Here is a 22,109-nt window from a genome sequence, read left to right on the forward strand (position 1 = left end):
GTCTGCTTGTTCCCTCATACAGGATATGGCAAAACAGTGAAAGCTCGGAGTGGTGATGCTGCCAAGAAATTGATTATTTCTTTCATTTCTGTAGAGTCTACAAAGAAGGAGCCAAGGTGGAACTTCTGGAAGTATCTGGTCAACCCTGAAGGCCAAGTGGTGAAGTTCTGGAGACCGGAGGAGTCTATCGAGAGCATCAAGCCGGACGTAATGGCTTTAGTCCGAGCAATCATTGTGAAAAGGAAGGAAGACCTCTGAAAGGGCCCTCAGAACAAGGAGAGGGCCTTATGGTGTCAAGAACCCTGGCAGTGAAGGCTGGCCTTTAAAAACATTTCCCTGAACGTTTCTGCCCTGATGAGTGTTGTTGTTGTGTCCATTTTTCTGCCACACAGCAGAATTTCTACACTTGGGAATCTGACTGCAGTGTTCAGGCCTACATACGTGAACTTCAATCTGGGATACTTCGGGACAGCTCCAGAAAGATATTTTTCCATCTCTGGCTAAAATGTATAGGAGGAATTCATATTTTTTAAGACAAAAATTATGACATCTACAATGTGGAAGGGGGTAAGGAGTGAAAACAATAGCAAATAAGAGAATTGACATGGGGGGCATATGTACGAGGGGATTACGCCACAGGAACATCACTTTTACAAACGCTCCTGTGGCACAATGCCCTGCACCATATTTACAAAGTGCTGTTAAGCCACTTTTTGAGGCTTAACACGGCTTTGTAAGTATGGTACCCTTTCATGCAGTTTTATGCGTGAAAGGAGTATGAAATGGGTGTTGCTGTGGGTATCCCACCGCAACACCCATTGCTTTTTGACGCTGCCCCATATTTACATGAATCTATAAATCTGAAGTTGCGCCAAAACCTAACGCCATGCAGTAGCAGGCGTTAGAATGGCACAACGAGGAGAAATACCTTTATTTCTCCTCGTTTTTGCTTTTTCTATGTGTGCTGCATTCTGCAGTACACATAGAAAGAGCAAAACGTCATTGATTGTTTATGTGCGGAATGGTGCCACTTCCTCCACATAAAAAATCATTAAATAATGACGATTTGCTACTTCGATGTGTGTAGCAGAATGCAGCACACATAGAAGTAACTTATCTCCATAATTAGTTGCTTATGTGCAGAAGGTGTCCATTCCCTGCAACGCAGGCCCCCTTGCACTATGGCGCAAGGGTTTCTGTGTTGACGCGAAGCAGCTATTTTAAGTGCTAGGGAAAACACAGGGGGCGCCGTATTGTTGTAAATACGGCGGATCCCTGCATTTTGGAATGGCAGAGTTCGGCATTGCGAAATTTGCTGCAGCTCAGCGCTCCGCCCTTTTCTTTGTAACTATGCCCCATGGTCTTGAATATGCATCCTCTCCCTGACTTTGTACGTTTAGTGTGATACTCCCTGTTAGCACCAGATTGATAGTACTAATGGAATCACACAAATTGTAGTCACTGTATAGTGTTAATCTAAACATGCATACTTCTCTAAACACAAGCACACCCTGTCTCTCAAAATCCACTCATGCATAGTATTCTGCTTGCGCACATATTGTTCTGTACACAAAGAAACAAAAAAATACTCTTTATGCTTTTCAACTCACACCCTCATGCACACACATTAATTCTGTTGTACACTAATCACTTCTTTGAGTACACATTTACTGCTCTGGCCATACATCTTGCACATATGCACAAAGACCATATCAGTAAGTTTACACACATACAAACATAACTACGTCTCCATATACATCCATACTCTTTTCCCTCACTCATACTTTTACTCATGCTCCCACACATTTTTAAGAACACTATGTTTGTCTACGCACACACACAAACACACACACACATGTGCTTCATTTGTATAAAAAAAGAAGTGTGAGGGCTCTCATCAGGAGGCCACTTCATCTTGCATCACATATTGCACCTGCTACGCTGCCAACGATAGTAAAAACACAACTGATAACCATCACACTCCTACAAGTGTGACAGTTTGGATTATTTCCGGACCCCAAACCTTTAAGAATGGCTTGGACAGCAGGTAATAGTAATTTTTAATTCATATTGAATTAATAATTAACTGTTTTGTGGCCATCTCTAAATTGGCCAGACAGCGCCACCTTGTTGCAAACTGTCACAAGCCCCGGTGTTTGCAATTAATTGCCAGTGCCAAGCTCCAGAAACCACTGGCTCAAATTAAGCACTGCATGGACATGGACTAGAGGAGGGCAATTGTAAGCAACGGTATGGGGTGGCAACGAAGACTAAGTGGTGGGGGTCTCCTGGGGGGTAGGTGTGGAGAAGGGATGTTAACCATAATTAATTTAAGAGCAACAAATGTCTACACGTTACTAGATGCAAAAACATAATTAATTGCATAGGGCAACAAAAATCCTGACACCAGCCCTGATTCTCTGCTGACATCTATGCATACTGTTCTTTACACAGCCATATGCATCCATACACACACATACATACATTCTATTGTATGTTACTGCTTTTTCCTCTCTGCACTACCTTTATAAAGGGTGTTTAGTTTGGACCTAGAGTTCGCCATAGACCAGCGTCCATATGGCCGGTGCGGTGTCCTTGTCTAGCAGAGTATCACTGTGTCTCCCTGTCTCTTTGCTCTTTGCATGCTCTTGTTACATATTCTGTCCATGTCCATGTCTCTCTCATGATACACCCACATAATCCACCTGTACAAGCAGGTTAAAATCACACACAGAATTAAGTGACCCCGTCAGATAGACAAACACAAACCATGTGCAGATACTAATATACAACTTTACCAATTACAACATCCATTCATATGTATTGTACTATATATATATATATATATATATATATATATATATATATATATATATATATATATATATATTGAAAACTAGGGATGATCCATGTGTTTAGTTTACAAAGCAAAAGCTGCACTCTAAAATTGAAACCTCAGCACAGTGTAGCCATGTGGCAAGATCAGCACTAAAGGCAGTAAATGATTATAATTACTTAAACATTGCCAGTTCAATGCCCTGTGATTACTCAATAGCAAGTTATACTGCTCTCCTTTCCAGAGAATACAAGTTAAGTTTTCTCAATGAATGAACAAACCACTGACCTAGGAGTATGAAAAGGAAATTATGCAATACAGGTTTTTAAAAAAGGTGAACTGTGGAAATTGTAGCTGTGTCTTTTTTTGTGCCTTTGTCTTCAGACCACCCTCCTCCCTCCCTGGTAGTAAGCTTCATTATGGGGTTACCTCCTAGTACAGGCATTTACAAAACAGGTTGTGGAAGCAAGATGCATACAGATGTACAAATAGAAGAGGGTCTGAGAGGCGGGAATAGATGTATAAGGAGCACAAGAGTCTATATATACTTTAAGGAATAATCCACTGTAGAGAAAAAGACAATTCTCCTCATCCAATTTTGCATTGCTAACGTTCACCTACAACAGGCATTCTAGAATGTTTCTTTGATGAAGTCTGCCTGATTTTTAAGATCTATCGTGACATCATTCACCATATGGGCCCTATCAGAAAAGAGGCAGCATTTCTTAGATATGCTAGGTATAACAGACAAAGGTTTGTTTTCACTTTTTTATTACCTTTATGTCTTCATTTTCATAAGGTGTGTGTTTATTTATTATGCACAATGCATAAAATACTGGCAGTGTCCTTCACTGGTTCTCCTCCTACCTTTCCAACTGACACTGTGTTATAATCAAAGATGTAGTCTTGTAATTTACAAAAGGAGTAAGTTTATTAGAATTAGATCAGGTTACAGGTAAATCAAGTAACGCCCCACCAGAAGCAGCATCCTGCTGCTCAGCCCTTCTCAATCCAACTGTCCACTAATCCAAGCACACACACTCTCAACATTCCACCCATCCAATGACCTCACTCAGTGGCTAAGAAGCAGGGAACATCAAGACTGTGGTGAGAATGCATAAGATGGCAACAGGGCACAACACACCAGTTTGTGCACATAGGCACCTATAGTTCCCAAAAGACCCCTATCACCTGTTGAGATCCACAGGGTTCCAAACTGTCTTCTGTCATCTTCAACCTATGCATGTAGCCGCTTGGTGCTTTACTCACAGATAACAGCATCAAGATTCACCAGTATGACAATGATACAAAATTCTACTTGAAAGTCTCCTCTGCTTCAGACTTCTAATGCCTTAAACACTGCCTGCACACTATGGATGTCCAGTGCCAACCTGAAGCTTAACTCAGAGCCAAGACTGAATTCCTGTTATTTTCCAAGAACAAATAAAATACAGTACAAACAAGGTTCAATGACATGAACAATGACTGCTCCCAACACCAACTTTCACTGAATGCCAAGTCACTTGGATTAACCTAAGACATGAACCTCACCCTCAGGGAACTGTTGTGGGGATTCTGCACAGACACAGAACTATGCGCAGGAAAACAGGACCTCTGTGTATAGGGGTTGTACCTTCCTACCACCTTAGTACCCAAAATCCCAAAACCGTCTGGCTATAGTGTCTTATTCGTTCTCTAACAAAATCAATAAGCTACAAATGATTAGACAACCCAGAACATAACACTCCCGACTCTCTCAGGAATCGCGGTAGCAAGAAATGCATACCCTTTCGCTCACTCCTTCGTACTTGTCCACAATAATGAGTCACTGTATAGTTCAAAATGTTTATTTTTAACTATCGTGCTCTATAATGCAGTATACAAGCCACTACCAGCAGCAAAATGCATAAACCTAGCACAGTTAGCATTGTTACAATACCATAGAATACAAAGAAGGATGTCATTATATATAGACAGTAGAAAGAGGACCATAAGGCCTGCCCACCCTCCCTTTGGTAAGATGAGGTTTATTATATAAAGAATGATCACTGGGCTTTGTCAACAGACCCCATACCTTAGAGCCTAGATGGTAGCTTTACATCATAGGAACAGCACAGCTCTTCTCCCAAGAGAGGTTTCCCTCCAAGTGTCTGCGTGAATAACATGTAACACTGTAATATCAAAGCACAAGCTCTCTAGCAGTGCAGCTGTGTGTAGCATGCTTTGTCAGGGTAATAGGGACTGACCAGAACAGAATAACAAGGGGCATGTTTTTCGACCTCACACATCGTGTTCAATCTAAACTCCAGGAACAGTAGAGAACGCAGCAAGCAGACCATTCTCATGTGAAAGACACAAAAAGATTCTTGCAAAATAAAGTCTTGTAGTTAGGTGCGCAAAATAAGCAACATAGCAGCAGAGCTCATGCTAACTTAGCAATGTCATTTCAGGACCCGACGTTGCTATTGCCCTTCCTCCTGACTATGTTATTGTCAGAAAGGACAGAGACATAGGAAAAGGAGGAGGTATTGCTGTAATTTTTAAAGCTATTTACTGCTGCAAACTTGAAGCCCTACCTCTTCAGGGTTGTGAAGCTGCCCAGTTCAAACTTGCAGTTAATCCTCAGCTGACCCTATCTGGTCTCTTGATATATCGCCCCCCGTGGAATCCAGGTCCATGGGCAGCCTCCTTTTCTGATGTCATTGCTCCCCTTTTGTTGAAAGCTGCTAATTTTACCATTCTTGGGGATCTTAATTTACATTTAGAAAATTCTCAATGTAATATCAGCAGTACTTTTCTCTCTGACTTGGAGGCCCTCAACATCTCCTTACGTAATTCGGGACCCACACATGTGGCAGGTCATTTGCTTGACCCCGTTCTTTCTAATCGTTCTTTTGATTGTAGTTTTCCTGCTCTTCCTTTGGAATGGACAGACCATTTTGCGGTTCAATTCAATCTGGTGATCTCTGGGGTTGAGAGCAGGGTCTCCCCAGATTTTTATGAGAGTTTTAGACGCTGGGGCAAATTGAATGTTGAGGCCTTTAACATCCTATTATCTAAGAACCTGCCGGACATTAATTTGCCACTGTCCTTACTTGATCCTGCTTTATCGAATTGGCTCACCACAGCTGTAAATACATGTCAGCCTCTTGTGTCCAAATACACCATGCCCCACTGTCCTCCGGCTCCGTGGTTCACGGATAACCTTAAACCTATTAAATCTAGGTGTAAAGCCCTTGAGAGGAAATGGAGGAAATCCTACTCTCCTACCCGTAAAGCTGATTATAAAAGGACACTTAAAGACTATCATAAATCATGTAAATTGGCCAGAGCCACTTTCATTGCTAACAGTGTCACGCAGGTCCAAAATTGCTCACGCACTCTTTTTTCGGTGGTAAAGAGGTTGTCAGGCTCTGACACTACTCCATGTCCTCCGATCCTCGATGAGGCTCAGTGTGGTAAAATTGCTGATTTCTTCATCGAGAAGGTTGAGCTTATCTATGCTACTTTGGGCTCCACTCCCCGTCAGATCCATGCCGACTTCTGACTCCACTCACGTAAGTTAGCCTGACTCTGCAGCCAAATTATGTGGCTGGCTACTATTCGATGAAAAATCTTTTTATGACTGTTTGGCAAGTATTAAATCGGGTCCTCCACGTGACCCTTTGCCAACTAAAATATTGTGTCAACTCCGCCCTGATTCTCTTAATGTCTTAAAAGAGCTTCTTAATTCTTCACTGAGAGGTGCCTTTGTCCCGCCTGGGTGGAAACACGCAATGGTTATTCCACTCTCAAAAAAGGTTGGAGCTGACCCTTCGACACTGTCGAATTCTAGGCCTATCTCTTTGCTTCCTGTGCTCTCTAAGATCTTGGAAAGACAAGTTAACAATCAGCTAACTCACTATGTAGAGAGTTTGTGTTTCCTGCATCCGTCCCAATCAGGCTTTAGGGCCAACCACTCTACAGAAACGACTCTTCTCTGAGTCACTGAGAGACTGTGTCATTGTGTGGATCGCGGAGAGACAACAGCACTCATATTACTAGATTTGAGTCCGGCTTTCGATACTGTGTCACATTCCATTCTCCTTGCCTCTCTCCGGTCCTTGGGAGTGGAGGGTCCCGCTTTGGCCTGGCTTGCCTCCTTCCTTAGTGGCCGCACCTCTCAGGTCTTTTCCTCGAAAGCTTCTTCTAAAACCTTTTCTTCAGCGTATGGAGTACCCCAGGGGTCTGTCTTGAGTCCTTTACTCTTTAATATCTATGTCAGACCCCTGGCTACCATTGTGGAGGAGGCTGGTCTCTCTCTATTTTCGTACGCTGACGACAAACAAATCATCTTTTCTCTTTCCGCTTTGGAAGACTATGACATCTCAGTCCTTAAACAGGGACTGCATAAAGTCTCAGAATGGATGCGTAATAACTTTTTGAAGCTGAGCGGGGACAAGACTGAGGTCATCATCTTCGGCAAACGCAAGGACCTATGAGGTCCACAACACTGGCCCCAAGAAATGGGTCCTCCCCCTCAACCCGTTGCCCAGGTTTGTAACTTTGGTTTTCTTATTGATAAGAACCTCTCTATGCGGCAGTATGTGGTGAGCGTGGCCGCCACATGTTTTCCCATCTTGAGATGGCTTCATAAAATTCTTTGGATGCTCCCTGACTCCACACAAAGGACAGTTGTCCAGACCGTAGTCATCTCGCGCCTGGATTATGGCAACGTTCTTTACCTAGGGGGGCCATGAAGCTCTTAGAAAGCTTCAGGTTGTGCAGAATGCAGCTGCCCGACTTCTATGCCATGTCCCGCACAGCGTCTCCAACTCCCAGTTGCTCCTGAACCTTCATTGGCTCAGGATTGCAAACCGAGTTAAGTTTAAGGCTCTTTGCTATATATTTAAGATCAAACAGGGTACTGCTCCTTCATATTTACTGGAACTCATTCATGTATATCACTCCACACGTTCTCTCAGGTCTTCCTGTAAGGGTAACTTAGCGATTCCCAGATTTAAGCTGGTGAGAATGGGCGGTCGCTCGTTCTCCCACTTAGGCCCTAAGATCTGACATTCCCTGCCTACTTCATTGAAAACCGAAACCAACAATCTTAACTTTCGCAAAGGCCTCAAGACATGGCTTTTTCTGCAATAATCTGCCTTTTGTTTTCTTTTCATTCTTTTAAGCTATCTCTTGGCGTCGCGAAACCCTGTGTGGGTAGCTGTGAGCCTTAAAAGTTAAATAAATATAATATAATGTCGAGAATGACCATAAAGCCACATAACAGAACACAATGACAAATAAATACAATGATGGCCTGGTTCAGCCCTCTCTTCTAAAAAAGGTGAAACCATTGCTTCCCAAAAGTGACACAGAACTGCAGTTCAAAGCCTCATACTCGTGCATATGGATGGTGGTAACACCCTGCTCAGTGGCTTTGGGCACCCTACACGCCAGAGCATGTCTCATCCACGACGTAAAGACTTATGATCACATCATCTCCATCCTGATGGAACTTCATTGGCTCCCCTTGCTGGCCTGAATTATCTTCAAAATCAACGGCATCATTTACAAAGACATCATGATTAGTGCACCCACTTATCTTGCAGATGAGATCACCATCTGGTGGTTTCTCAGCACACCCATAGCCAGGGCACCATCAAACTGCACACTAAGAAGTGTAACAAGCATTTCCAATGTAATAGCTATCGCATTACTGAAAGTTTGAGATATTGGATTTACCAATAATAACGCAACGCTGATAGCTCAAAATTTCAGTAATGTGAGAGCTATTGCACTCCAAAGCAACTGCGACACTTGCCTTAGCTTTAAACATCTTAAGCTAAAGTGCAGGTGCTGCGATTCCTACAAGAGTAAAGAAATAGACAAAAAAAAATGTTTTATTTCTTTACATTTGAAGGAATCCCAGTACCCACACTTTAGCTTAAAAGTTTAAAGCTACAGCGTGGGTGCCACAATTGTAATAAAAGTAAACAAATAGAAAAAAAGGCATGCAGCCGCTTGGGCGATCTCAATTGACAAACGAAAGGTGCGGCCGCCATTATTCTAGCCAAGGCACTCTGGCAGGTAAAGCTATTTAACAAAATAGTGCTCCGAGGCTGTAATTACCCAAGTAACAGGGGGTGTCCTCATGGTAGGTTGCAAAAGCGTGATAAATAAGCTACAGACTTTGCAAAATGCTGACGCCTGGCTACTACTAAAACTCCCTAAATTCAGCCCCATTAGTCAAGTCATCTGGGAACAACTGCACTGGTTGCCCATTTCGGCTAGGATCCAGTTTAAATCCATGTGTATTGTACACAAGTCTTTACACTGCAGATCAGCCAATACATTAAGCTCTACATCCCACAGAGATGCCTCCGCTCTGCATCGGCGTCTCTGCTTGTAGTCTCAAGGGTAAAGAGATTGAAATGGGGCGGTAGAAGTTTTCGACACCTAGCCCCAAGGCCATGGAATTCGATGCCCCTGTACCTTAGAACTCATAACAACCTACTAAAGTTCAGGAAGGAACTTAAAACTTGGTTATTCACTTGTACCCAACTTGTTGGCTGATTATTCCGGTTGTACTTTATGGCAGCAAGCGCTAAGACACCATGGCAAACATGCGCTCTATAAAAAGCCACATTTCATTTAATTTCAAGAAGAGAAAAGGCAGTTCTAAGGAGGGACTACTAAGCCTATTGGCCAATAAAAAGCCACCATTTACAAAGGACAGAGACACAAGCCAACTAAAAAGATAGGCGGAAAATGGTCTGAGCTTCATGCCCATATCCTGAATACAAAAACAACAGTTAATGGACAGAATGCAGAACAATGTCATACATTCACTTCAGTACAGAGATCTGGGCATAAATGCATCGTTTTTTTGCTCACCATGCCATTCCAGTTTGAACCCAGTCATATGCAAATCAGTCTTGACCCTGTGCCCCATGGGAACAGTCCAGCCCGAACTGCCAAGCCAGGTCCTCCCTAGACTGGAAACAAGCATCCTAGGACCGGTTTCATCAGCCAGAATAGCTTGATTCCAGTGGAATGGAGAGCACAGGACTCACGTCTGAGCATACCCGTACCACTCGGGGTGGAGTGAGCTAAAGAATGATGATGAATTTAACCCAGATCAGTTGACTGGGGGTGAGTGTTTGAGTTGCTCAAACGCTCCGTCCATCATCCCCTTTGGTATCGCTTTGTTCCTCCTATATTCTGAATACATCATGTCTCGAAGAGAGAGTGCAAACGCTACCTAGGTGATACCTAAAAAGGATAAAACAAGACAGCAGGCCTTTTCTATGTATGCACCCACGTTCTAGAACAGCATCCCCATATTCATCAGGACTGCCTCAGCACTACTCCACTTTCAGAAATAACAGTAAATCACAATGCATTAATTTTTCACAACCCCACTATCTCTCTTGTCGCTCATTGACTTTATGCTTCTCTTCGATTCTGTACAGCGCTCCAGTGACTTTGGCTTAGTTTGTGCTACGGAAATATCATATGCATATACATATGTGTGCAACGCACTCTAATTCCTGGAGTCTCAAGCATGGGAACCATTGTTTTACTTTAGAAAACAATTGCCCCAAACATCACCAATGTCAAATCTGAATCAAAAGCCTTAAAACTTCTGCCTTATTACGGTGCCACTGTGTTGTTAACTAGCACTTGTACAGCAGACAGACATTACAACATATCGTCTTTCAGTAATCTGGAGTATGGCTGTTTAAACATTTCCATTGCAAACTAGAGTCTGATTTGGTTTTATGGCCGGGTCTCGTCAGTAGACTGCATATATTTGTTTTAGTTACTTGGGACTGCATTATGTAAGTGGGTGACACCAGGGGCTTTACCAAATTGCTTATTTATTTTGGGGCAGATTATGTTGCCTGATGCATCTCTGCAAATCAGCAGAGATGCGCCAGGAAAGATACGGCAGGCAAGTTTATCCTTGCGCCACCCATGATGCGCCGCATTTACAATGCGGCGCACCATAGCACAGGAATAAACAGATGCGTGTCGCATCTAGGGAGTGAAGTTGGCGCAGTGGTGAAGTTGTGTTGGATGCGGCACGCAACTCCAGCACTTTTCCAACTTGCCCTGTTAACGTGGTGCGTCAAGCCTTACGCCTGCTTCAAGCAGGCGCAGGGTTTTGACGCATCAGAGTTAGTAAAGTGACTCAGTGAAATCTTGTAGATTTCACTGAGTCACTTTCCAGGGGCATTCCTGCAACGGAACGCCCCCTCCCCCCCCGTGAAAACGCCCACATGAAACCTGACGGAGGTTTCACGGAGGTTTCATGTGGCGCAGGGCTTCACAACGTGACGCATCTCTCAGATGCGTCACGTTGTAAATACCCTGCACCATGGCGCATCTTTTGTGCCGCCGGTGCGTCACGAAAGTGACGCAACAGCGGTGGAAAAGAGGCGCAAGGGGCTTGTAAATCTGCCCCTTTGTCGGTTAGTAAAGCTGCCCATTACCTGCTAATGTATGTGTGGAAAATTGCCAGTTTTAGCAATTATGGGTGGTTGTTTTAATAGCCTGTTAACTGCATATTCAGACTGTGTTGAGTATATGCTTAGAGATTATCATCTACGGGCTGGTCTTAGGTGATGTGTGGGATGACTTGGCGAGCAGTGGCAGCGTACATAGCTTTTCTGTGCTTTGTGGCTTGTTTGTACAGTGTTCAGGCTAATGTATTACATGTAAGGTTGTGGCATTGCTGAGGGTTTTTGAAACCCCATGACAGCCATTAAATCCTCTCTGGGCTGTATCGGCTGTATGTGCTAAGATGTATTATAAACTGGGCCATAAACTTAGTTTCGTGTCTCCTCTGCCTTGGGTGGTTTTGAGAGTCCAGTCCAGTCTCCAGATGAAATGATGGAGAGGACCATCATAAAAAGTGAAACAGGAAAAGAGCAGCGCTGTTTCTTTCTGTAAAAGTACAGTAAACCCTTTTAAAGTGAAACTCCTGGCATGGTCACCTATCAGGGGTAAAGAGCAACATTTTGCACTGTGCTTTAGCCAGTGCTCAGCTTGTAAAATAATAAGTGCAGGGGCCCAAGGCTGCCGAATACTGGGGTTGCCAAATATTGGTGCTGCCTAGGTTTGATTCCACCTAATCCCCCTTTTTTAACTCCACCCTATACTTCCTGGGGCAGATTTACAAGAAAGTGACGCATCTGTAGAGATGCGTTCCTTTCCCTTTGCCACCCTGCAAAAACCCTTGCGCCACTATGGATGCATCGTATTTACATTATGCACACCATGGCGCAAGGATTAACAGATGCGTCAGAAATTATGACGCATCTGTTAGCGCAAAAGTCAGCAATGCATGTTGAGGCCTATCCTCCTTGTGCTACGTCACTCCTTACTCCTGTTTCGAGCAGGCGTGAGGTGTAGATTTCACTGGGTCAGTTTTACAAGGCTTTCCTGTGTGGGAACGCCCACCCTGTATACACTATACCTGACGCAGGTATATGTGAAGCAGGGCTTTACAAAGTGACGCATCTCCCTAGATGCGTTACATTGTAAATGGGCCGCATTTTTATGCCACCGATGCGCAACAGTGGTGCAAAAATAACACAAGTGGCTTGTAAATCTGCCCCACTGTCTCTTTATCTCACTCATGCAGATTTTTCCGATCTCTGTTTTCTCCCTTTGTCACTGTTTTCCGATCTTTCTTTTTTCCCTTTCTGCCTTTCTCTCTCTTGCTCTAGGATCGGGGAGGATTGGTGGTAGTGATCCTCCTCGATCTGAGTGCCGCTTTTGACACGGTAAATCATAAAATCCTCATGAACCATCTCGCCGACCTGGGTATATCGGGAGAAGCCCTGCTCTGGTTCAAGTCTTTTCTAACCGATCGAACCTTCCAGGTCTTTGATGGTATATCTGTCTCGTCAAGCAGGCCTCTGGGTTGCGGAGTGCCACAGGGTTCTTCATTGAGCCCTACGCTCTTTAATGCATATATGAGACCACTGGCTGGGATTGTTCGTCCGCATGGTATTAACATCATTTCCTATGCGAACGACACCCAGCTAGTGGTCTCCCTTGTGCAGAAGAGTGGCCTCCAACCACTTCCCAATTTAACAACGTGCTTGGAACAGGTCAAGAGCTGGATGATGAAGTCCTGTTTGAAGCTCAATGACGATAAAACAGAGCTCATGCTCCTGGGCCCGGCAGCCCCCTCCACCCTGGAGCTGCTGTGGCCTCTGAGCATGGGTACAGCTCCCACCCCCAGAGATAACATCAAAAGTCTGGGGGTATGGTTAGACAAATCATTGACCTTCAATACACAGGCTACCAAGGTGGGGGCACCCGGCTTTTGGCCTCCTTAGGATGATAAAAATGAGTCTTCCACTCTTTCCTTTTGAGGCCAGGCAGATAGTCATACGGGGCCTTATTCAATCCCGCCTTGATTTCAATAATGCCTTGTACCTTGGGGTGCCAGAGTATAGTTTGCAAAAACTTCAACAAACTCAAAATTGTGCAGCTCGAGCACTGCTTGGAATTTCACGAAGAACCCCAATAAAGCCTGGGTTAAGAGCTCTGCACTGGCTCCCTATTAGGGAGAGAGTTAAGTTTAAATCTTTGTGCATCGCTCACCAGGCCTTTTGGAAATCGGGTCCAGAAATTAGCCATTCCCTGATCTCACTCTATCTACCCAACAAAACTCTCCGCTCATCATCTGCGTCCCTGGCCAAGGTTCCCAGAATTCAGAGAGCCAGAGCAGGAGGTTGATCCTTCTCTTATAACGCTTCTAAGTTGTGGAATACTCTCCCCGTGCATCTGAGAACTAATCCCAATCTGCTGAGCTTTCGTAAACAGCTCAAGACCTTTCTTTTTGACTAACTAGATCCTTGTTTTTTTCCTTTTGAATGCACCTTTTTAGTCTTAGCGCCTGGACGCCTCAGGGCAGCTGTAGCGCTTAATAAAACCCCTTTTCATTTCATTTCAGGACAAAATTTGATGATGAAAAATAATTCCAACTCCCTAAAAATGAGTGCCACTACCAACCACCAGCAATTACTGGCTCACATTAAGCACAGGAAGGAGTAAGGCTATGTGCATCTGGATCAGAGTTCAATGAACCAAAGGCCACACAGTGCACTGTTACATTGCATATTACTTCTCATTGGATAGAAAGTCTTTTAAATGTTACTACTTTTGTTTAGTAAAATATGAGCAAACTTGTTTCTGGGGCATATCTACTAGGAAGTGGCGGAGCGCGGCATTAACCGCCTTGGTTTAATACCGCGCTCTGCCACTTCCAAAACACAGGGCTGCACCATATTTACAAGGATACGGTGCAGTCCTGCGTCTTCCCCTGCGCTGGTGCTGATTTTAGCTACCTAGCGCCAACACGGTCACTCTTGCACCACAGTGCAAGGGTACCTGCGTTGTTTGGGGAGATTGTTTATTTGCAGGCAGGAATGCTGAAATGGCATTTTGAAACTTCTATGTGTACTACTTAATGCAGCACACATACAAACAGCAAAAACAAGGAGAAATAAAACATTTCTCCTCGCTGTGCCTGTTTAAGACCAGGTTTTCTCTGGTCTTAATTTTGGCTCTTCCCCAAATTTATTTTGCCCCTGTAAATATGGGACGGCGTCTTAATCTATAGGTTTGGGGGTAGAATGCCCTACACAACACCCATTGCCCACCCCTTTCACACTTAGGGTAGCGTGAAAGTGGGTCTTATTTACAAGGCAGCGTTAAGTGACCTTAAGTGGCTTAACACTGCCTTGTGAATAAGGTGAAGCCCATATTGCCACAGGAACATCAGTAAAAGTGATGGTCCTGTGGCGATAGGGGCTTGTAAATAAGCCCCTATGTGTTCTTACATTCACATTGTGATCGCAATGTTAATATAAATAAAGCTCTCATCATGCAATGCATTCCAAATCTCTCTCAATATCCCATTATTGGATGAAGTTGAATCCCAGTACTGAAACATCCATAGAGCTCTCTCAAAGTACCTCTATCACGATATGCCTTTTATGGAACAATTTTGTTTACTAAAGTCTGTAAAGCTTGATACACAGCTATGCGCCACAAACCATTGGTCAGCAATGGTAAAAGAAATGTAACACAAGGAATACAGTTGATTGCCTCAACCCTGGGGCAAGCAGTGAAAGTCAGGCAAATATATAACAGAGAGAAAATAAAAACAGTTTAAAAAACACAACCCTCCCACATGCTAATTCTCTACATTCAGAGGATAGAATCTGAATAAAGGGTGTCCATGCATTGGGATAGGAGATGCTGCTGTGATCCACAGACATGGACTGCTTACCATTCCCAGGAGGAACCACAGCTTGTGCAACCATGAGGCGTGATCAGGAATCTTATCGGTACCCCAGAGTGATAGGATCACTTGATGCGCCACCCCCAATGCTGGTGCCATTTGTCTTCCTCTAATGGAGCATAGGGGGCTTGTCAAGGGATTCACCAGTCTTAAAATAGAGCATGCTGGAAACCTTGGAATGGAAGTGTTGAAAGCAATGTCAACGTCAGTTAGCAATTGGTCCCAATACTGGGTGGGTTTTGGACAATGCCATAGGAGGTGGAAAAGAGTCCCAGTGAGTTTGTATCCCAGGCAACATTCCTTGGAGCGCCCTGGGTTCCACCTGTGGAGCAGCACAGGGGTCAGATACCAATTGGAGACAGTCTTATAGGCAGTCACATTGCTGGCCATGTTATGTGCCATGTGGCGTGCTCTTTAAAATATATCATTTCGAACTGCAGTTTAAAGTTGTATCCTAGCAATCTAGACATCCACAGAGCTCTTACAGTGCACCTACATCTTGGTCAACTTTATGTGATTCTCACCCAGCACTGAGGCAGCCGGGGAGCTCTGGCGGGCAATACTGAGGAATTGGCAGAGGTCTTGCAACGCATGTCTATTACAGCCTGCAGTATGTGTTTCTACAACAGTACTTAAATGTCTACTGAACTCTGAGAATGTACCTCGGTCCTGATGTTCCTCATGCCTTAGTGCCCCAGTATTAGACGTCCACAAAGCTCTCACGGTGCACCTGTAGTTCGGAGTTAATAGCATGAGCTTGTAGCTCAGTACTGAGACAATAATGCCGCTCTTGCAAAGCACTTCTCTCTTGACGTGTAGTAAGTACATGTCTCCCAGATCCGTACTCACACAGGTCCAACAACGTCCTCCACCTGACCTGCCGTTCGATCCTGACTCAAACTTTTGAAAAAACATACCTACTTCTCGTGATGTGCTCAAGCATGACATGCGTACGTACCACTACTGCAGTATTGAGCCACCTGCAAAGCTTGCACGTCATATCTATATATTATCTTGCAGAAGAAATATGTACCGCAGTTCTGAGCCAGCCACAGAGCTTGCACGTCATAACTATATATTATCTTGCAGAAGACACATGTACTGCAGTACTGAGCCACTCAAAGATCTTGCACTTCACATCTATATATAATCTTGCAGAAGACATGTGTACTAAAGTATTGAGATATCACCAGAGCTTCACAATGTATGTCTGCGTTGACTGAAATCATGTACTGGGACATTTAGTTTGCATTTGGATCCAAGTACTGATTCCTAAGACTCTTGCAATGCACCTCTGTTTTAACCTGCAGCTTGTACCGTTTCTCAGTACTGACATTCCCACATAGCTCCTCATCACCGTCCACCTCTACCCTTATCTGGGCACCCTCAAACCTTGTAACATGCATGTGTGAACGTTTATCCTAGTATTGAGATATCTGCAACGCTCTCACCGTCCACCTCTAGTATGATCTGCAGTAGTCACTTGTATTCCAGTACTGAGGCACCAACAAACCATGTACAGTGCATGTGTGAACCTATGACCTAGAACTGACATATCTGCAAAGCTCTCGCCGTACACCTCTAGTCTTATCTGCAGTATTTACTTGTGTTCCAGTACTGAGGTACCCACAAATCGTGCACAGTATATGTATGAACCTATATCCTAGTACTGAGATATCTGCAAAGCTATCGATGTCCACCTCTAGTCTTATCTGCAGTATTCAATTGTATTCCAGTACTGAGGCACCCACTAACCTGGAACAGTGCATGTGTTAACCTATATCCTAGTACTGAGATATCTGCAAAGCTCTCGCTGCCCACCTCTAGCCTTATCTGCAGTATTCACTTGTGTTCCAGTACAGAGGCACCCACAAACCTTGTACAGTATATGTGTGAACCTATATCCTAGTACTGAGATATCTGCAAAGCTCTCTCCGTCCACTGCTAGCTTATCTGCAGTATTCACTTGTGTTCCAGTACTGAGGCACCCGCAAACCTTGCACAGTATATGTGTGAACCTATTTCCTAGTACTGAGATATCTGCAAAGTTCTCGCCGTCCGCCGCTAGCCTTATCTGCAGCATTCACTTGTGTTCCAGTACTGAGGCACCCACAAACCTTGCACAGTATATGTGTGAACCTATATCCTAGTACAGAGATATCTGCAAAGCTCTCGCCGTCCACTGCTAGCCTTATCTGCAGTATTCACTTGTGTTCCAGTACTGAGGCGCCCACAAACCTTGCACAGTATATGTGTGAACCTATATCCTAGGACTGAGATATCTGCAAAGCTCTCACCGTCCACCGCTAGCCTTATCTGCAGTATTCACTTGTATTCCAGTACTGAGGCACCCACAAACCTTGCAGAGTATATGTGTGAACCTATATCCTAGTACTGAGATACCATCAAAGCTCTTACCGTCCACTGCTAGCCTTAGCTGCAGTATTCACTTGTGTTCCAGTACTGAGGCGCCCACAAACCTTGCACAGTATATGTGTGAACCTATATCCTAGTACTGGGATACCTGCAAAGCTCTTGCCGTCCACCTCTAGCCCTATCTGCAGTATTCACTTGTATTCCAGTACTGAGGCGCCCACAAACCTTACACAGTATATGTGTGAACCTATATCCTAGGACTGAGATATCTGCAAAGCTCTTACCGTCCACTGCTAGCCTTAGCTGCAGTATTCACTTGTGTTCCAGTACTGAGGCACCCACAAAACTTGCAAAGTATACGTGTGAACCTATATCCTAGTACTGAGATATCTGCAAAGCTCTCGCCGTCCACCTCTAGCCTTATCTGCAGTATTCACTTTTATTTAAGTACTGAGGTACCCACAAACATTGCACAGTATATGTGTGAACCTATATCCTCGTACTGAGATATCTGCAAAGCTCTCTCCGTCCACCGCTAGCCTTATCAGCAGTATTCACTTGTGTTCCAGTACTGAGGCTTCAACAAACCTTGTACAGTGTACGTGTGAACCTATATCCTAGTACTGAGATATCTGCAAAGCTCTCTCCGTCCACCGCTAGCCTTATCAGCAGTATTCACTTGTGTTCCAGTACTGAGGCTTCAACAAACCTTGTACAGTGTATGTGTGAACCTATATCCTAATACTGAGATATCTGCAAAGTTCTCGCCGTCCGCCGCTAGCCTTATCTGCAGCATTCACTTGCGTTCGAGTACTGAGTTACCCACAAACCTTACACAGTATATGTGTGAACCTATATCCTAGTACTGAGATATCTGCAAAGCTATTGATGTCCACCTCTAGCCTTATCTGCAGTATTCAATTGTATTCCAGTACTGAGGCATCCACAAACCTTGCACAGTATATTTGTGAACCTATATCCTAGTACTGAGATATCTGCAAAGTTCTCGCTGTCAGCAGCTAGCCTTATCTGCAGCATTCACTTGCACTCCAGTACTGAGGCACCCACAAACCTTGCACAGTATATGTGTGAACCTAAATCCTAGTACTGAGATATCTGCAAAGTTCTCACCGTCCGCCGCTGGCCTTATCTGCAGCATTCAGTTGCGTTCGAGTACTGAGGCACCCACAAACCTTACACAGTATATGTGTGAACCTATATCCTAGTACTGAGATACCTGCAAAGCTCTTGCCGTCCACTGCTAGCCTTATCTGCAGTATTCACTTGTGCTCCAGTACTGAGGCGCCCACAAACCTTGCACAGTATATGTGTGAACCTATATCCTAGGACTGAGATATCTGCTAGCCTTATCTGCAGTATTCACTTGTATTCCAGTACTGAGGCACCCACAAACCTTGCAGAGTATATGTGTGAACCTATATCCTAGTACTGAGATACCTGCAACGCTCTGACCGCCCACTGCTAGCCTTAGCTGCAGTATTTACTTGTGTTCCAGTACTGAGGCGCCCACAAACCTTGCACAGTATATGTGTGAACCTATATCCTAGGACTGAGAGATCTGCAAAGCTCTTACCGTCCACTGCTAGCCTTAGCTGCAGTATTCACTTGTGTTCCAGTACTGAGGCACCCACAAAACTTGCAGAGTATATGTGTGAACATATATCCTCGTACTGAGATATCTGCAAAGCTCTCTCCGTCCACCGCTAGCCTTATCAGCAGTATTCACTTGTGTTCCAGTACTGAGGCTTCAACAAACCTTGTACAGTGTAGGTGTGAACCTATATCCTAGTACTGAGATACCTGCAACACTCTGACCGCCCACTGCTAGCCTTATCTGCAGCATTCACTTGCACTCCAGTACTGAGGCACCCACAAACCTTGCACAGTATATGTGTGAACCTATAACGTAGTACTGAGATATCTGCAAAGTTCTCACCGTCCGCCGCAAGCCTTATCTGTAGCATTCACTTGCGTTTGAGTACTGAGGCACCCACAAACCTTACACAGTATATGTGTGAACCTATATCCTAGTACTGAGATATCTGCAAAGCTCTTGCCGTCCACTGCTAGCCTTATCTGCAGTATTCACTTGTGCTCCAGTACTGAGGCGCCCACAAACCTTGCACAGTATATGTGTGAACCTATATCCTAGTACTGAGATATCTGCAAAGTTCTCACCGTCCGCCGCAAGCCTTATCTGTAGCATTCACTTGCGTTCGAGTACTGAGGCACCCACAAACCTTACACAGTATATGTGTGAACCTATATCCTAGTACTGAGATACCTGCAACGCTCTGACCGCCCACTGCTAGCCTTAGCTGCAGTATTCACTTGTGTTCCAGTACTGAGGCACCCACAAAACTTGCAGAGTATATGTGTGAACATATATCCTAGTACTGAGATATCTGCAAAGCTCTCGCCGTCCACATCTAGCCTTATCTGCAGTATTCACTTTTATTCCAGTACTGAGGCACCCACAAACCTTGCACAGTATATGTGTGAACCTATATCCTCGTACTGAGATATCTGCAAAGCTCTCTCAGTCCACCGCTAGCCTTATCAGCAGTATTCACTTGTGTTCCAGTACTGAGGCTTCAACAAACCTTGTACAGTGTATGTGTGAACCTATATCCTAGTACTGAGATATCTGCAAAGCTCTCTCCCTCCACCGCTAGCCTTATCAGCAGTATTCACTTGTGTTCCAGTACTGAGGCTTCAACAAACCTTGTACAGTGTATGTGTGAACCTATATCCTAATACTGAGATATCTGCAAAGTTCTCGCCGTCCGCCGCTAGCCTTATCTGCAGTATTCACTTGCGCTCCAGTACTGAGGCACCCACAAACCTTGCACAGTATATATGTGAACCTATATCATAGTACTGAGAAATCTGCAAAGCTCTCGCCGTCCACCGCTAGCCTTATCTGCAGTATTCACTTGTGTTCCAGTACTAAGGCTTCAACAAACCTTGCACAGTATATGTGTGAACCTATATCCTAGTACTGAGATATCTACAAATTTCTCGCCATCCACCTCTAGCCTTATCTGCGGTATTCACTTGTGTTCTAGTACTGAGGCACCCACAAACCTGTTACGGTGCATGTGTGAATGTTTATCCTACTATTGAGAGAGACCTGTAAAGCTCTTGCCGCCCACGTCTACCATTATTGCAGATTTCATATGTGTTCCAGTACTAAAGCACCCACAAACCCTGTGCAGTGTATGTGTGAATACATTTCCTAGTACTGAGATATGTGTAGAGCTCTCACCATCCACCTCTAGCCTTAGCTGCAGTATTCACCTGTATTCCAGTACTAGGCCATAAGCAGAGCACTCTGATTCCACCTTAATCTGCACCATGTACCACAATCCCAAGTACTGAACTACCACAGTACGACGGTTCCCCAATGCTTTCATGCCGCTCCTTACTCTGATCTGTAATGCCCTACATCCCAGTACGAAGACCACCACGGACTCTTACCGTGCCCCACTTTTACCACCCAGGCAATTTTATCACTGATCTGCTAAGCTCTTAAAGTGCACATCTATCCTGACATGTTTGTGCATGGGCTCAAAATACACTTCAATCCTGATCTGTAAAATCTCGTTTGTCCCTGTAGGGAGGCCTCTGCAGAGCTCTCATAAGGCCCATCTGTCTGACCAGCACCAAAGTGCGAGCCCTGCACTGAGGCTACCACAAAGCTCTCAGATTCAAAATGCACCACTGCCCTGACTCGTAGTATGCAGTAGTCTGTCAGTACACAGGTACTGAGCATGCCCTTACATGTATAATGAACACTGCATGTAATGTGATGAAAGCTGTACAGCCCTTGCAGAACACGAAGAGCTCTGTGAAACGCATGAAAACACTTCAGGCCTATTTATGAGGAAGTGGCGGAGCGCTGCGTTAGCCTCCATGGCTTAACGCGGCGCTCCACCACTTCTGAAACGCAGGTATGCACCGCATTTACATGGATACGGTGCAGCCCTGCATTTCCCCCTGTGCTGGCGCTAATTTAGCTGCCTAGCACCAAGGCAGACACCATTGCACCACTGTGCGAGGGTGTCTGCGATGCAGGGGAACATTGTTTCTGTGCAGGAAGGTGTCCCTTCCTGCACATAAACAATCTTTAAATGGCGTTTTGTAACCTCTATGTGTGCTCCTTAATGCAGCATACATGAAAGGTACAAAACGTCAGTACTACGTTCTTACTAAGAACACACCATGTGATATTCAGGTTACATGCAAATTGCTGCATGTGCTCGATTAAATGAAGGGGCATTTTTAAGGTACACCTTTCTGCACATAAACAAATAATGGTGTTTTGCTGTTTCTCTGTGTACTGCACAATGCAGCACACATGGAAACAGCAAAAACAAGGAGAAAGTAAACATTTCTCTTTGTTGAAATTAAAATTTCTCCTTGTTGCGCCAGGGTAAGTCCAGACTTTCTCTGGTCTTAATTTTGGCACTACCCCATATTTACACCACCTTTGTAAATATGGAGCAGCGTCAAAATCAATGGGTGTTGCAGTGGAATGCCCACTGCAACACCCATTGCCCTCCC

The 22,109-nt window shown here is 44.4% G+C and overlaps 2 protein-coding genes across 3 annotated transcripts in view; one reads left to right on the plus strand and one right to left on the minus strand.

The window, feature by feature from the left end:
• The window catches only part of GPX8 (glutathione peroxidase 8 (putative)), a 48,229-nt gene extending 45,045 nt beyond the window's left edge, over positions 1 to 3,184 (plus strand). Inside the window, exon 3 of the mRNA XM_086960635.1 lies at positions 95 to 3,184. Coding sequence (XP_086816761.1) covers positions 95 to 258 — 164 coding nt within the window. The 3' untranslated portion in view covers positions 259 to 3,184. The remainder of the gene's footprint in view (positions 1 to 94) is intronic.
• The window catches only part of CDC20B (cell division cycle 20B), a 374,231-nt gene that overhangs the window by 345,870 nt on the left and 6,252 nt on the right, over positions 1 to 22,109 (minus strand). The window lies entirely within an intron of this gene.

Source organism: Lissotriton vulgaris, chromosome 3_1 (assembly GCF_964263255.1).
Source record: "Lissotriton vulgaris chromosome 3_1, aLisVul1.2, whole genome shotgun sequence".
Classification (NCBI taxonomy): domain Eukaryota; kingdom Metazoa; phylum Chordata; class Amphibia; order Caudata; family Salamandridae; genus Lissotriton; species Lissotriton vulgaris.